This window comes from Trichomycterus rosablanca, chromosome 13 (genome assembly GCF_030014385.1).
Source record: "Trichomycterus rosablanca isolate fTriRos1 chromosome 13, fTriRos1.hap1, whole genome shotgun sequence".
Taxonomy (NCBI): Eukaryota; Metazoa; Chordata; class Actinopteri; order Siluriformes; family Trichomycteridae; genus Trichomycterus; species Trichomycterus rosablanca.
Window position 1 is genome coordinate 6,281,183 of NC_086000.1, and position 16,400 is coordinate 6,297,582.

Here is a 16,400-nt window from a genome sequence, read left to right on the forward strand (position 1 = left end):
AATGCTTATATGTACAGTCAGAGCAATAATTAAAACCGAAACTGTGACAGACTTGCCAGGGCGAGGACCCACGTTTGTAACTGTTGAAGAGTTGCAGAAAACATTTGCATCTTAGGGGTGACAAAGTCTCCAAAACTTCAATTTCCATGCCAACAGATTATTTGGAATTGTTTGTTATATGCGCCTCTGCCTAGAACCATGTTTAAAAGTCAGATAAAATGAAAATTAAGCTGTTCGGCAACAATCAATCAATGCATGTTTGGCATTAAAAGAAGGATGACTTTTTGATGAAAATCAAGCTTGATTTTAACCCCATAGCTAGTATTTGTGCACATCTCTTCTAAAAAAAAATATTAGTAGAATTGAGAAGCTGTACAATGTCTTTACATTAACCCAATATTGTGCTGCTATTTTGGCAGATCCAGCAAAGACAGCTGCATATGTGGTGGTTGACAAAGAGGAAGAAGTAAAAGTTCCATAAGGAGAAACGTCTTCTGGACCGCTTGATACACCGATAATCTGACCAAAAACAACCATGAAGAGCATTTTTGACCGATAGAAAAAGTGCCTTAACAGAAAAACAGCCTCTGTACTGATTGTTGTGAACTAAAGCCTGTGAGCTTTTTTTTTTTTTTTTTTTTTTTTACATTTATTAAGCATTTTTTTAAATATGTACTACAATTTAAATGTAAAATGTTGATTTTTTTTTTAATTAAAGGGAGTTTTCTTTAACCCATTTGTACTTAAAAAACTAATATTATATATAACAAACATCTAACATTTATAAAATGTGTAAAAAAACTATGTTTACTCTCAATCATAACTAAACAATGTGTAATAAAATGAAACATTTACAGCGGAATGAATATTTAATCTTTAGTTATTTACAATGCAAAGATAAATTAAATATTACAAAATGCGTCATACAGTTTATGACTTTTGGTATGAAATAAAACAAAGTACATTAAAGTGATCAAGTTTGCTTCTTAAAAGGTAAAAGCGTTTTTAATGAAGCTAGCAGATTAGAAACGTCCTTGCTTCATTTCATTCACGTGTACTTAAAACTTACTTGCACATTTTGCAATGCTAATCAATAGCACTTCATAAGTCTTTTTTTAAAAAGATCACTACATATAATTCTCAGTGCACAATAAACAATAACATAAAAATTGACAGGTCACGAAAAGAACAAGTGCACATGCTCAAGCTGGAAGATTTATCATTCTAGAGTTCCTATGCAAACACAGCCTCACTGCATGTAAAGCTAATAAACCCATGACAAAGAAACATCAGGTTGTTGTCAGTGTGCTATTCAGTAACCCAAGATTCGTTCTTTATGTCATCAGAGCAGACCCGCGCTTTATGTTGCTAAATACTCTCAACCAGAAACAACCTGCAACTTTTATACCAATCAGTAACAATTCATTTGTCATATTCATTTTGGATAATGTATGCAAACATTTTCATATAAACCCAATAGGTGATTCAGAATACCAGAATGAGATTCTTTTTAGAAATGTCTGGCAGTGACAGATCAATAGAAGGGGTAGAAATAGCCCTTGTTATGGTGTGTGGCTTTGTGTATACTATGGCAGTCAGAACAAATTCGACCACATTTAAAAATTCAAATTCATAAATTCCTGCTGTGCCATGAAAAACAATAGGATGCTTTTTTGCTTTTCTATGTTTCATGAATAAGGTAAACAACGGTAGCCCACTACTGCTGGGATCCAGGGTTCAAATCCAAGTGGTGCCATCAACTGCTCAGGCTTCACATAAAAACATGATTGGCTATGTCTGAGGTGGGGGGTGCCTGAGGCCCTGGGATAGATTGCTGTCCTGCCTGGAGTGTATTACTGCATTATTTCTTGCGATTCCTGGCAAACCAGACCCACTACGACCCTGACAAGGATAAGGCAGTGATAAAACATGTAAATGAAATAAAACTAAAATAGTGATATTTGGTATTCTGGTACTTTGTACCCTAATTAACATTGAAATGTACTGTGATGCTTTTAAATGATTAAAAACAGAAAGACGTTTCCGATAGCCGTAGGATATACACCATAGTTTTTTGTACAAAAAAAAATAAGACTTTCAAACAATTATCGAACAATAAAAAAACATGAACAAACAAAACCAAAGAAAGCCCATAAAACAAAACTATGCTAGCACAAGTGCTCATACATCAATCACAAAGTCAGGTGAGGTTTTGTATTATGGGAAGCAGGTGGTGAAATGTCTTACTAATGTGATCTTCATCTTAGAGCCATGTGCATAATCACACAAAAAAAAACAACAATATTACAATGCTATGTAAGGCCTTTCATAAAACTCTCTGTACAGTGTTGCGGAATCTAAACCTGTGAAGGATTTGTCAAGTACGAGCAGAATCAGTTTAGAGATCTTGGCTTGTATTGGGCTTTATGTTTGTATAGTATCACCTGAGATGGGCTGTGTTGCAGAGGTGCAACTCAATGTCAAATCACAGCCTTCATGCCTTTACAGCTGCAGTCTATGGTACCCAAACAAAAGAGGGGTTAATCCGGAACTCTCAGGACTCCTTTAATAAAGGAATGTCTGTATGAAGAAAAAAAGACAAAACCACTGGTTATTTATGGAACACAAACATGACTACCATGTATAACTCAAATAATACTTATCATATTTTATATTGAACTGCTTGTTTTGAATTGTACATAGACAACTAAATGCATCTGGGCAAGAGTGTTACTGGTGTGTGTGAGGCTGACCGACTGGCTAAATCAGTGGGTTTTAAACTGTGTTATGAATATCACTTATTGTACTCAAAGCGTTTTCAGGGGATACTCCAGATAACTTTTAAGAAAATTTGTTTCACGCTAAACTAAAAGAGGACAATTTTTAATCTATGTTAAATACCACCGACAATCTGTTTCAAAAGATGTTAGTTTCTATTTCTATTTCATTTCAACACATATCACACTGCTAGAGATGACAGGACGGGACAATAACATTTATGTATTGTTGCATTATACAAGGAGGAAGGAAGAACCAAGACCACAATGCTAATAAGACCATATTCATGGTAATGATAAGTGTGCATTCCACATACAGGATACAGTGTTTGAGTGTTGATTAGGGATGCAAATTTTGCCAGTTTCTTTTAACTGAAAGCAAACTAGTTTTGTTGGGTCAGACTTAACATTATGACCACCTTCCTAATATTGTGTTGGTCCCACTGTTGCTGCCAAAATAGCCCTGCAACTGCGACATACTATTGATTCGGACACCTTTCTATCAGAACCAGCATTAACTTCTTCAGCAATTTGAGCTACAGTAGCTCGTCTGTTGGATCGGACTACGTGGGCCGGCCTTCGCTCCCCACGTGCATCAATGAGCCTTGGCCACCGGTTTACCACTGTTCCTTCCTTGAACCAATTTTGATAGATACTGAGCAGTGCAGACACCCCACAAGAGCTGCAGTTTTGGAGATGCTCTGACCCAGTCGTCTAGCCATCACAATTTGGCCCTTCTGGTCAAACTCGCTCAAATCCTCACGCTTGCCAATTTTTCCTGCTTCTAACATCAACTTTGAGAATAAAATGTTCATTTGCTGCCTAATATATCCCACCCAGTAACAGGTGCCGTGATGAAGAGATAATCAGTGTTATTCACTTCACCTGTCAGTGGTCATAATGTTATGTCTAGTCTGTGTATGTGCAGTGAAAAGGAAAATCTGTTGACCATTGTGGTCCTGGTTTCTTTGGTTACTGGGAACTGCAAATTTCCCACTTAAAGTGGGATTAAAGCGAGGCTTGTTAAGGGCATATTCAAGCCAATATGCATTGAATAAATATATAGGTACTAACAATTATACTATTTAATGTAATTATACTACTTATTCACAATCCCAGTTCCAAATAAGATCGGGCAGTAGATGTCTCTTTGATCAGATTGGGGGTTGTGTACGTGGCAGTGGATTCACAACTGTGAATTGAAAATGACTAAATTGGCAGATAAAGGAAATACATTTAGAAAAAAAGACAAAGATAGTTTACAAATCACTGCTTTCTGTTTTGATTTGCATTTCACATACTGTGCCAACGTTTTATCTATAAATTAATGGCACAGCATGATCAATTTATCAATATTATACCAGTCTAGTGTACCAGTCTGATTTAGTCTAGCCTTAATAATGACAGATAAAGAAAAAGTATAAAGGTATAATGAGCTCCTACCATCAGCCACATCCTGCTCTGAGTCATGTGGAGACGGTAAACTGTTTTGTTGACTGGAGTCTTGATTCTGGAATGCTGAGGACGCTGCAGTAGCTCCCTGTGGGCCCTCCAAGCTCCAGGAGGAGGAGGAGGAGTAGGAAGAAGAAGATTGTGGTTGATGTACCACTGCAATCTCCCCATCCTGTGAGGATGAAGTCTGGGCTAAAGAATGCTCCAAAGACTCCAGCTGTGCGTGGGGTAGGGGTCCAGGCATGACCGTACGTCCAGCTCCGGACACAGCTTCCTCATAGGATGGCAAGGTCACCTGCACACCCTCTACCATGATGGTCACAGGTTGCGCAGTGCCTTCCTGCTCACGCCTATAGGTGGAGACCACATGTTAGACAAAATTAGACTGAAAAAATCTGTTATTAACATGCTTTACTCCTCTATTCATGATTTTTAAAGTGTGTATGAATATGAAATCTGGCATGTAGTGAAAATGAAAACATCTCTATAGATACAAGTCCTTAAAAGAGCTTAAAACTTACCGTGCATTATGTAAAGACTTCAGTTTTGGTTGCAGTAAGACAAACACCACCACAAGGAGAAGGACAACAGCTACAGTGCTGGCTGTGGTTGCCACGATGGACAAGGTATCCATCCCCAGCACAGGAGCTGCATGGTTTTCTGTACAGAGCAAAAAATTTAAAGAATTACAAAGTAGTGGTAGCTCTGTATCTTGTTACTAATTCTGGCAATTTGTGACAGCTGTTTAAACCACAGTCATTTATTTCTTTGTAGACCACTCCTGACTTTACTGATTTCATTCTGTGTTCAGCGACAGAATTCCAACAAGTGATCTAAGAATATAATTTATAACAAAATGGACTAAACAGAAGAGTGAACAGGGACCACTGGGCAACAACTGACTAAGGCAACTACCTTGACTAAGCACACAGCTGATCTGCATGGGGCCGGTCCAGTCCCCATTCTGACAGGTGAGATATTTGTAGTCTCCCTTAAGAGTGTAGCCTTCTTCACAAAAATACTCCACCACTGTACCATGAGTCAGATGATGGCATGAAGATGGGTGGCAGGTGTAACCCCCATTCTCTGGCTGAAATGGGAGACTGCACACTGGAACACAAAGAAAAATAGTTACAGTTACATACAAATTGTCTAATTTCTTGCTGTACAAACGTAATTATGATTCAGTCTTGATAACAGAGAGCAAAGTTAATGCAAGTCAGTTTCAAAGGTCCGCCTTTACGTAGTCATACACTGACCCCAATGAAGACATTGTGATACGGGAAAAAAAGGGATGTTTATATATATATATATATATATATATATATATATATATATATATATATATATATATATATATATATATATACAGTGTATCACAAAAGTGAGTACACCCCTCACATTTCTGCAAATATTTCATTATATCTTTTCATGGGACAACACTATAGACATGAAACTTGGATATAACTTAGAGTAGTCAGTGTACAGCTTGTATAGCAGTGTAGATTTACTGTCTTCTGAAAATAACTCAACACACAGCCATTAATGTCTAAATAGCTGGCAACATAAGTGAGTACACCCCACAGTGAACATGTCCAAATTGTGCCCAAATGTGTCGTTGTCCCTCCCTGGTGTCATGTGTCAAGGTCCCAGGTGTAAATGGGGAGCAGGGCTGTTAAATTTGGTGTTTTGGGTACAATTCTCTCATACTAACCACTGGATATTCAACATGGCACCTCATGGCAAAGAACTCTCTGAGGATGTGAGAAATAGAATTGTTGCTCTCCACAAAGATGGCCTGGGCTATAAGAAGATTGCTAACACCCTGAAACTGAGCTACAGCATGGTGGCCAAGGTCATACAGCGGTTTTCCAGCACAGGTTCCACTCGGAACAGGCTTCGCCAGGGTCGACCAAAGAAGTTGAGTCCACGTGTTCGGCATCATATCCAGAGGTTGGCTTTAAAAAATAGACACATGAGTGCTGCCAGCATTGCTGCAGAGGTTGAAGACGTGGGAGGTCAGCCTGTCAGTGCTCAGACCATACGCCGCACACTGCATCAACTCGGTCTGCATGGTCGTCATCCCAGAAGGAAGCTGACGCACAAGAAAGCCCGCAAACAGTTTGCTGAAGACAAGCAGTCCAAGAACATGGATTACTGGAATGCCCTGTGGTCTGACGAGACCAAGATAAACTTGTTTGGCTCAGATGGTGTCCAGCATGTGTGGCGGCGCCCTGGTGAGAAGTACCAAGACAACTGTATCTTGCCTACAGTCAAGCATGGTGGTGGTAGCATCATGGTCTTGGGCTGCATGAGTGTTGCTGGCACTGGGGAGCTGCAGTTCATTGCGGGAAACATGAATTCCAACATGTACTGTGACATTCTGAAACAGAGCATGATCCCCTCCCTTCGAAAACTGGGCCTCATGGCAGTTTTCCAACAGGATAACGACCCCAAACACAACCTCCAAGATGAGAACTGCCTTGCTGAGGAAGCTGAAGGTAATGGTGATGGACTAAACCCAATTGAGCACCTGTGGCGCATCCTCAAGTGGAAGGTGGAGGAGTTCAAGGTGTCTAACATCCACCAGCTCCGTGATGTCATCATGGAGGAGTGGAAGAGGATTCCAGTAGCAACCTGTGCAGCTCTGGTGAATTCCATGCCCAGGAGGGTTAAGGCAGTGCTGGATAATAATGGTGGTCACACAAAATATTGACACTTTGGGCACAATTTGGACATGTTCACTGTGGGGTGTACTCACTTATGTTGCCAGCTATTTAGACATTAATGGCTGTGTGTTGAGTTATTTTCAGAAGACAGTAAATCTACACTGCTATACAAGTTGTACACTGACTACTCTAAGTCACTGTATATCCAAGTTTTATTTCTATAGTGTTGTCCCATGAAAAGATATAATAAAATATTTGCAGAAATGTGAGGGGTGTACTCACTTTTGTGATACACTGTATATATATATATATATATATATATATATATATATACACAGTGTATCACAAAAGTGAGTACACCCCTCACATTTCTGCAAATATTTTATTATATCTTTTCATGGGACAACACTATAGAAATAAAACTTGGATATAAATTAGAGTAGTCAGTGTACAACTTGTATAGCAGTGTAGATTTACTGTCTCCTGAAAATAACTCAACACACAGCCATTAATGTCTAAATAGCTGGCAACATAAGTGAGTACACCCCACAGTGAACATGTCCAAATTGTGCCCAAAGTGTCAATATTTTGTGTGACCACCATTATTATCCAGCACTGCCTTAACCCTCCTGGGCATGGAATTCACCAGAGCTGCACAGGTTGCTACTGGAATCCTCTTCCACTCCTCCATGATGACATCACGGAGCTGGTGGATGTTAGACACCTTGAACTCCTCCACCTTCCACTTGAGGATGCGTTACAGGTGCTCAATTGGGTTTAGTCCATCACCTTTACCTTCAGCTTCCTCAGCAAGGCAGTTGTCATCTTGGAGGTTGTGTTTGGGGTCGTTATCCTGTTGGAAAACTGCCATAAGGACCAGTTTTCGAAGGGAGGGGATCATGCTCTGTTTCAGAATGTCACAGTACATGTTGGAATTCATGTTTCCCTCAATGAACTGCAGCTCCCCAGTGCCAGCAACACTCATGCAGCCCAAGACCATGATGCTACCACCACCATGCTTGACTGTAGGCAAGATACAGTTGTCTTGGTACTTCTCACCAGGGCGCCGCCACACATGCTGGACACCATCTGAGCCAAACAAGTTTATCTTGGTCTCGTCAGACCACAGGGTATTCCAGTAATCCATGTTCTTGGACTGCTTGTCTTCAGCAAACTGTTTGCGGGCTTTCTTGTGCGTCAGCTTCCTTCTGGGATGACGACCATGCAGACCGAGTTGATGCAGTGTGCGGCGTATGGTCTGAGCACTGACAGGCTGACCTCCCACGTCTTCAACCTCTGCAGCAATGCTGGCAGCACTCATGTGTCTATTTTTTAAAGCCAACCTCTGGATATGACGCCGAACACGTGGACTCGACTTCTTTGGTCGACCCTGGCGAAGCCTGTTCCGAGTGGAACCTGTCCTGGAAAACCGCTGTATGACCTTGGCCACCATGCTGTAGCTCAGTTTCAGGGTGTTAGCAATCTTCTTATAGCCCAGGCCATCTCTGTGGAGAGCAACAATTCTATTTCTCACATCCTCAGAGAGTTCTTTGCCATGAGGTGCCATGTTGAATATCCAGTGGCCAGTATGAGAGAATTGTACCCAAAACACCAAATTTAACAGCCCTGCTCCCCATTTACACCTGGGACCTTGACACATGACACCAGGGAGGGACAACGACACATTTGGGCACAATTTGGACATGTTCACTGTGGGGTGTACTCACTTATGTTGCCAGCTATTTAGACATTAATGGCTGTGTGTTGAGTTATTTTCAGAAGACAGTAAATCTACACTGCTATACAAGCTGTACACTGACTACTCTAAGTTATATCCAAGTTTCATGTCTATAGTGTTGTCCCATGAAAAGATATAATGAAATATTTGCAGAAATGTGAGGGGTGTACTCACTTTTGTGATACACTGTATATAGGAAATCTTGATAATGTACGAAGCAACTAATACGCCAAAATTCCTTAATCAAATATGTATCAAATGATGGTTGAAATGTGAATTAATTCTATTATGTCAACAGAGTCAGAATATTTTTAACGGCACCATGGTTAATAAAGGATGGACTATACTATATTTAAATATATGCTATAATTACATATTTAGTTGCTATATTTAAAACACACACAGGTCCTTAAAATCCCCAAGTACACTTACAACTATTGTAAAGGCAGCGTGGTGGACCTGAAGACCAGAGACCCTCTCTGGTGCAGACAATGATGTTGGGGCCATCCAAACTGTAGTCTGAATCGCAGCTGTACTGCAGCACAGTTCCCAAAGGGAACGAGCTTCTGTTTGTCTCAGTCATGTTTACTCTGCCATGTTGAACTGAGAAAGGCCTTACACAACCTGGGGATGGAAAACAACTCATCAGAATTACTGGGTCACTAAAGGGCACTTTTTTTCAACACACCCTGCAGTATTCAAAGTTTTCTATGATTTAAACCATCTCCTTTAGTGAATTAAGACAATGAATCAAAATGCTTGCAATAAAAAATAAGCAATTGTGAAATATTTTGCAGTATCGTAGTCAAGATTCTGTGCATTCCAGACATGCTAAAAAAAACTACGACATGCAGGGTTGTGACAATTGCACAAGACAGTAAAGTTAACATATTATGACACTGAAGTGGCAGGCATTATTTAGAGCACTTTATTTAATTGACTGTACAAGTCTAAACGCCTCTTCTTTTTTTAAACTGTAAGAAATCTTCTACTTTAGCGCATACTGCCATCTGCTGTCAACGAGTAATAGTGTTATAGTGTAATATGTGTTTCCCTGATTGGCCAGAGGAGAAACTTAACATTTGTACCAACACAACTTTACAGACATTATACACAAAATGCAAATTAAAAAAATGCAGTGTTTCTTACATTTACTTTGACTTTTATTTGACTGCAGACAGTTTGAACCTGAGATATTTCATGTTTTGCCTGATCAACATGTCATGTCATTTGTTAGTATACCTCCATTCCTGCATTTTAGGCCTGCAACACATTCCAAAAAAAGTTGGGACGGGGGCAATTTAGGGCTAGTAATGAGGTGAAAAAAACTAAATAATGACGTGATGTCAACAGGTGATTGTAATCATGGTTTGGGACAAAAGCAGCATCCAGGAAAGGCTGAGTCTTTGATGAGCAAAGATGATCAGAGGATCTACAGTTTGTCAACAAATGTGTGAGAAAATGATTGAAATGTTTAAAAACAATGTACCTCAGAGAAAGATTGGAAGGAATTTGCATATTTCTCCCTCTACAGTGCATAATATCATTAAACGATTCAAGGAATCAGGAGGAATTTCAGTGTGTACAGGCCAAGGGTGCCAGCTTAAGCTGAACGCTTGTGATCTTCGATCCCTCAGACGGCAAAAAAAAAAAAAGCCCTATGTTAACCATGTCCAGAAGCAGCGTCAACTCCTCTGGGCTTGGAGGCATCTAGGATGGACCATCACACAGTGGAAACGTGTATTGGGATCAGATGAATCAGCATTCCAGGTCTTTTTTGGAAAAAACAGACGCCGTGTTTTCTGGACCAAAGATAAAAAGGACCATCCAGACTGTTATCAGCAACAAGTCCCAAGGCCAGGGTCTGTCATGGTATGGTGCTGTTCTGTGATGGCAGCATTAATGCAGAAAAGTACATTGAGATCTTAGAGCAACATATGCTGCCTTCAAGACGTCGTCTTTTCCAGGGACGTCCCTGCATTTTTCAACAAGACGATGCACACATTGCAAAAGCATGGCTGTGGAAGAAGGGGGTACAGGTACTGGACTGGCCTGTCTGCAGAGAATGTGTGGAGAATTTTGAAACGAAAAATGCGACAACAATGACCCCGTACTGTTGTACATCTTAAACCGTGTTTGCAGGAAAAATGGGACAAAATAAAAGCTGAAACACTAAATCACTTGGTATTATTGGTGCCAAAGCGTCTTTTAAGTGTGATAAAAAGGGATGGCAACATTACAAAGTGGTAAATGCTTTACTGTCCCAACTTTTTTTAGAATGTGTTGCAGGCCTGAAATGCAGGAATGGATGTTTATTAATAAATGAAATAAGTAAATGTAAGAAACACTGTGTTTTTTTTTTTTTTTTTTCCATGCTGTCCCAACTTTTTCTGATTTGGGGTTGTATTTAAATTATAAACAGCAGAACTATTACACATTGAAATTACAAACACTGAAGCTAGTTTGCATAAGTATGAAATTAGACTGCACGTTAAACACTGCACTTGTGGATCTGGATCTATTTTATATATCAACTCTAAGGTTTTTTTTGTTTTTGTTTTTTTCAAAAGATGCATGTAACACAGCAATCTGATTTTTTGCAGTAATCTTAGTAATCTAGTAACCCTGGTAACACTAATTTCTAGCACTAATACTGACCTTGAGTGAGCACACAGCTGACCTGCATAGGTCCGTTCCAGTTACCCTTCTGGCAGGTGAGATATTTGTAATTTCCCTTCAGCGTGTAGCCCTCATCACAGAAATACTTCACCACTGTGCCATGAGTCAGACGCTGACATGGAGATGGGTGGCATGTGTAACCACCATTCTCTGGCTCATAGGGAGGGGGACAGTCTAAACCAAAAAAAAAAAATCACATGATCTTCATCAAATCACAGATTCATGCTTAAGTATATCAAATAAAGTATATCAAAGAATCATTAGGTTTTTAAGTGTTGTTTTGGATAACATGTCACAAAGGAGACTCACGGCTGTTATGAAGGCAACGTGGTATGCCTGAAGACCAGAGACCCTCTCTGGTGCAGACAACAAGGCTGAGACCATCCACAGTGTAGCCTGAATCACAGCTGTATTGCAGCACAGTGCCCACAGGGAATGAGCCCCTGTTCGTCTCAGTCACGTTCACCCGACCATGCTGGATAGAGAATGGCCTCACACAGCCTGGTGATGAAAGAGACAGTAGCCACATTCCCATTAGTCAAGCTACACAACAAAGAAGTAGCAGTTCTGAAAATGGGCAGAACTAATTAAGAGACTGACTTCGGTAGGCTTGGATGAATCAGTTCTATTTTTTCCCAGATATTTCAAAGCATAAATTCAATAAATTGGCTCATAGCAATTCTTTTACACGCTTCTGTAAGTCATCTTTACTCTAGGCTGGGAGTAGTGTTGTATGACACATGGAGGTAACACAAAGAACTACCTTACATTTAAAGTACATTGCATAATTGTACATTACATTAACATTGCTCAGTTCATATAAATGATTATAATTTGCTTAAAAAAGACTTACTAGATGTCTGTGCAGTAGGCAGAACAGGAATCAGAAATAGCAACAGAGACCAGGACAGTGTAGAATGTGATGATGAGGCCTTGGCTGATGAACCACTCTCAGAGATTCCTTCTGACATCTTACTCCTCGGCGGCAGGGCTACTGTCTGCTGTGCAGGATGAATATATTCAATCCATCATTATAAATGTATTTTATAACAATGCAATGCACAAAAATGATTGTGGCTATCTGGGTTAGGATATGTTCATGTTCAGCTATTTAGTGAAACATAGATTTTCCGAATGACATTTGATGACACTGATTCATGTGGCGTCACAAACATGTTTTTTGTGAAAAGTAATTTTTCCTAAATTACAGTGGTACCTTGTAACTCAACATCCCCTAACTCAAAATCTTTGAAACTCGATGCCCTTGATGGAGAAATTTCTACCCTTAAACTCAACGGTTCCCTTAAATTCGACGTGTTTTTTTTTTATTGTTCAGTGCTCTGCTTGAGCGGTGCGGTAATACATCATCAAAGTGTGTTTATGAGATGAATCTGTATTATAGCTGGGGGGGTCTTTAATGAACGGAATACAGTATTACAAGATCAAGCATCTCCAAATTAGAAAGCATAAGGAGGCATTTTTGATGCACTTGAGGCATTTTTACCTCTGATTGAAATCAGAAATCTCCTCTCATCACTGTTGCAGACAACCCTCATATGTGTTGCACTTAATGGTTTCTTTACTTTCTATCCAGTTCATCCCAAAGCAACTAAATAATAAGTCCAGTGACTGTGCTGGCCATTCCATGACTTGAAGCCTTCCATCCTGTTTATGTTTTTTTAAATGTAGTTCCTACAAAGCTGAAGCATGCTTTGTATAATTGTCTTGTTGTAGGATGAACCCCTGACCAACTAGACATAGACCAAAATGTATTACATGGCACTGAAAAATGCCGTGGTAGCCTTTTTGAGTCAGGATTCCAGTCACTCTGTGAAAGCTGATGACTCACGATTAAGCAAAAGAGCAACAGACAGACAGGCTTCTTCCTCCATGTTTGACAGTTGGTGTCACAGCCTAAGGAACCATACTTTAGCCAACTTGACGGAGAACAAAACACTGCATGATTAACTTAAGGTTTTACATTTTGGTTAATATTGGTTAGACCTTTCTTCACTGGCAGATCTGCATGGTCCAGACAAGCCTCTTTATCTCATTTTGTTGTCCTAGTAATGCCATTCTTGCTGCCACTTGACCAGACAAACCTGGAGCTTTTCTTCACAGCTAAAACTTCCATCAGTATTAAGCTGTGCTTTTGCTGTTGTTCTGTGAGTCAACTATAATGCAAGCTGTTGATTCTCAAGAAACTTTTAATCTGATGCAGCTGTGGCTTTGGGTTGGCCAGGCATCTTTCTGTTAGAATTTTAAAATGCCTTTGGATGTGGGAAATTGTACTCACTGAAAATGTGGCTTTCATTGCAAGCTTTCTGTAGAAAAGACTCACACTTCTACATTATTTTGTATATTATAAGGGGGTTGAAGAAGTACAGTGAACTATTACTCTAGAAATCCAGATTCGAATGACAGCAGTGCTATAGGCTCACTGGATATCTACATTGACATGGTTGGCTATGTCTGGTCTGGGAGGGGGTTGCCGAAGCACTGTGATGGATTGGTGCCCTGTCCAGAGTATTACTGCCTTGCGCCCAGTGATTCTGGTTGACCCGGACCAGAATAACGCAGTTGTTAAAAACAGAATTTAATATATGATAACACAAAGAGAATAGTATAAAAAGTATAAGCTGCTTAAAATTAACAGGATAAAATTTAATTGTTAGAGGTAATCATTAACAAAAATTCTATAATAGAAATATTAGAAATACAAAAAACACACAAAAGAAAAAAATACCAGTGTGACCAGTCACGTTTTGTACATGATACAGATCCATACAATTGACTTTTATTATTGTGTAATATTAAATGCATTCAATAAATCAGATACACACCACTGCAGTGTTTCTCTAAATTTGTTAAAATGTCTATACTTATACACTGATCAGCCATAACATTAAAACCACCTCCTTGTTTCTACACTCACTGTCCATTTTTCAGCTCCACTTACCATATAGAAGCACTTTGTAGTTCTACAATTACTGACTGTAGTCGATCTGTTTCTCTACATACTTCTTTCGCCTGCTTTCACCCTGTTCTCCAATGGTCAGGACCACTACAAAGCAGGTATTATTTAGGTGGTGGATGATTCTCAGCACTGCAGTGACACTGACATGGTGGTGGTGTGTTAGTGTGTGTTGTGCTGGTATGAGTGGATCAGACACAGCAGCGCTGCTGGAGTTTTTAAATACCGTGTCCACTCACTGTCCACTCTATTAGACACTCAAACCTAGTTGGTCCACCTTGTAGATGTAAAGTCAGAGATGATCGCTCATCTACTGCTGCTGTTTGAGTTGGTCATCTTCTAGACCTTCATCAGTGGTCACAGGACGCTGCCCATGGGGCACTGTTGGCTGGATATTTTGGTTGGTGGACTATTCTCAGTCCAGCAGTGACAGTGAGGTGTTTAAAAACTCCAGCAGCGCTGCTGTGTCTGATCCACTCATACCAGCACAACACACACTAACACACCACCACCATGTCAGTGTCACTGCAGTTCTGAGAATGATCCACCACCTAAATAATACCTACTCTGTGGTGGTCCTGTGGGGGTCCTGACCATTAAAGAACAGCATGAAAGGGGGCTAACAAAGCATGAAGAGAAACAGATGGACTACAGTCAGTAATTGTAGAACTACAAAGTGGAGCTGATAAAATGGACAGTGAGTGTGGAAACAAGGAGGTGGTTTTAATGTTATGGCTGATCGGTGTAAGTTGTTTTACAGTCATTTTTGTTGTATGTGTGTAATTCTATTTTTATTGCATGCACTAAAACGGTCTAGTTATAAAGTTGATAAACAAAGGTTATAAATAACCCAACAGAGGAAACGATGGTAATAAACCTACAATGTTTACAAAATATCATTAACAACTTGTATCTTGGTCTTGTATCTGTATGAAAATGTAGCATATTATTAGTAAACAATAAAATATGTATTTAGCTCAACAAAAGGAAGCAGAATAATTACCAAAATATCCAATCTCTGCTGGAAAACAGAAGCTCTGTCCTAAACAACATGTTAGCGCACTAAATAGTGATCAAAACAGTATCGGCCTCCTTAATATATTGACCTACTATTTGGTGCGTTAATGTGATGTTTGAGACACAGCCAGACTCACCTAACTGACATGGACATCTTCGGCTTTTTCTATTTGGGCTACTAGAGATGTTAGCTAGCTTACATGCTAGCTGTTTAGATTAAAATATTAGCAACCAGACAGACTCGAAATATTAGCTTTAATGTTAATGACCTCGCGAAAATAGATTTTAGGAATATCCGTAAATATTATTAACTAATTTTCAGGCTCTCGTTTTAAGAATAAATGTTTATTAAATTATTATTAAACTGACCTTTTAACGGAAAAGGTAGCTAGCTCGCAGTGCAGCTCTGCCGCCTCTCACAGCTGTCATTTAGCTTAGCTGTGTCTGTGTGTTGGTTAGTGGTGTGTCGTTTATGAGCGTATCGGTTCCTTGAGTCGGTTCTTTTAAGTGCACAGTGGGAAAGATACGGTTATGCACTTAAGGTTAAGATTTCTTTAAAAGGTTTTTTGGTGGTGGTGGTGGGTAGGGTTCTTAAACAGCTTTATAAAGTAATTTAACTTTAGAATCAGAATCACTTTATTTCACATACTAGGAATTTGTTTTGGTGATACACATAATACTACATATAATAGTACACACGATACACATGTATGACATGTAACACATTTAACAGACCAGACAGCACACAGACTGTTAACAAGTATTTAACCACTGATGCTCGCCTACAAAGCCAAAAATGGACCAGCACCAAACTACCTTCGTGGTCTAATCAAACCCCGCTCTGTACCACGCAACCTCCGAGCCACTAGTCTGGCTCGACTTGATCCTTCACCCAGGACTAGAGGAAGACAAGCATCAAGGCTCTTCTCTGTACTGGCACCCAAGTGATGGAACAAACTTCCTCTGTCTGTCCGAACATCTGAGTCTCTTGCTATTTTTAAAAAACGATTAAAAACCCACCTCTTTACTAAGCACTTAAGCTGACTTAAAAACACTTACAGGTTTTTAGCAGATTTGTGTTCTTGGACTGTTGT

At 39.7% G+C, this 16,400-nt stretch overlaps 1 protein-coding gene across 2 annotated transcripts; it reads right to left on the reverse strand.

The window, feature by feature from the left end:
* Positions 1 to 855: 855 nt before the first annotated feature.
* LOC134325128 (sushi domain-containing protein 6-like) lies at positions 856 to 15,730 on the reverse strand. 2 transcript variants are annotated; one of them, XR_010014259.1, is made up of 10 exons: positions 15,676 to 15,730; positions 12,169 to 12,316; positions 11,625 to 11,816; positions 11,295 to 11,489; positions 9,069 to 9,260; positions 5,145 to 5,339; positions 4,751 to 4,889; positions 4,221 to 4,579; positions 2,445 to 2,580; positions 856 to 1,902 (listed from the first exon to the last, which is right to left on the reverse strand). XR_010014259.1 is itself a non-coding variant. In XM_063007204.1 (9 exons), exons 2-9 carry the CDS (start codon positions 12,284 to 12,286, stop codon positions 2,555 to 2,557), a joined length of 1,416 nt encoding a protein of 471 aa, XP_062863274.1. In that variant the 5' UTR covers positions 12,287 to 12,316; positions 15,676 to 15,730; the 3' UTR covers positions 2,184 to 2,554. The 2 variants fall into 2 exon arrangements, 1 of the variants encoding a protein (XP_062863274.1); XM_063007204.1 differs by lacking the exon at positions 856 to 1,902 and having other exon boundaries at positions 2,184 to 2,580.
* Between the last annotated feature and the right edge of the window lie 670 nt (positions 15,731 to 16,400).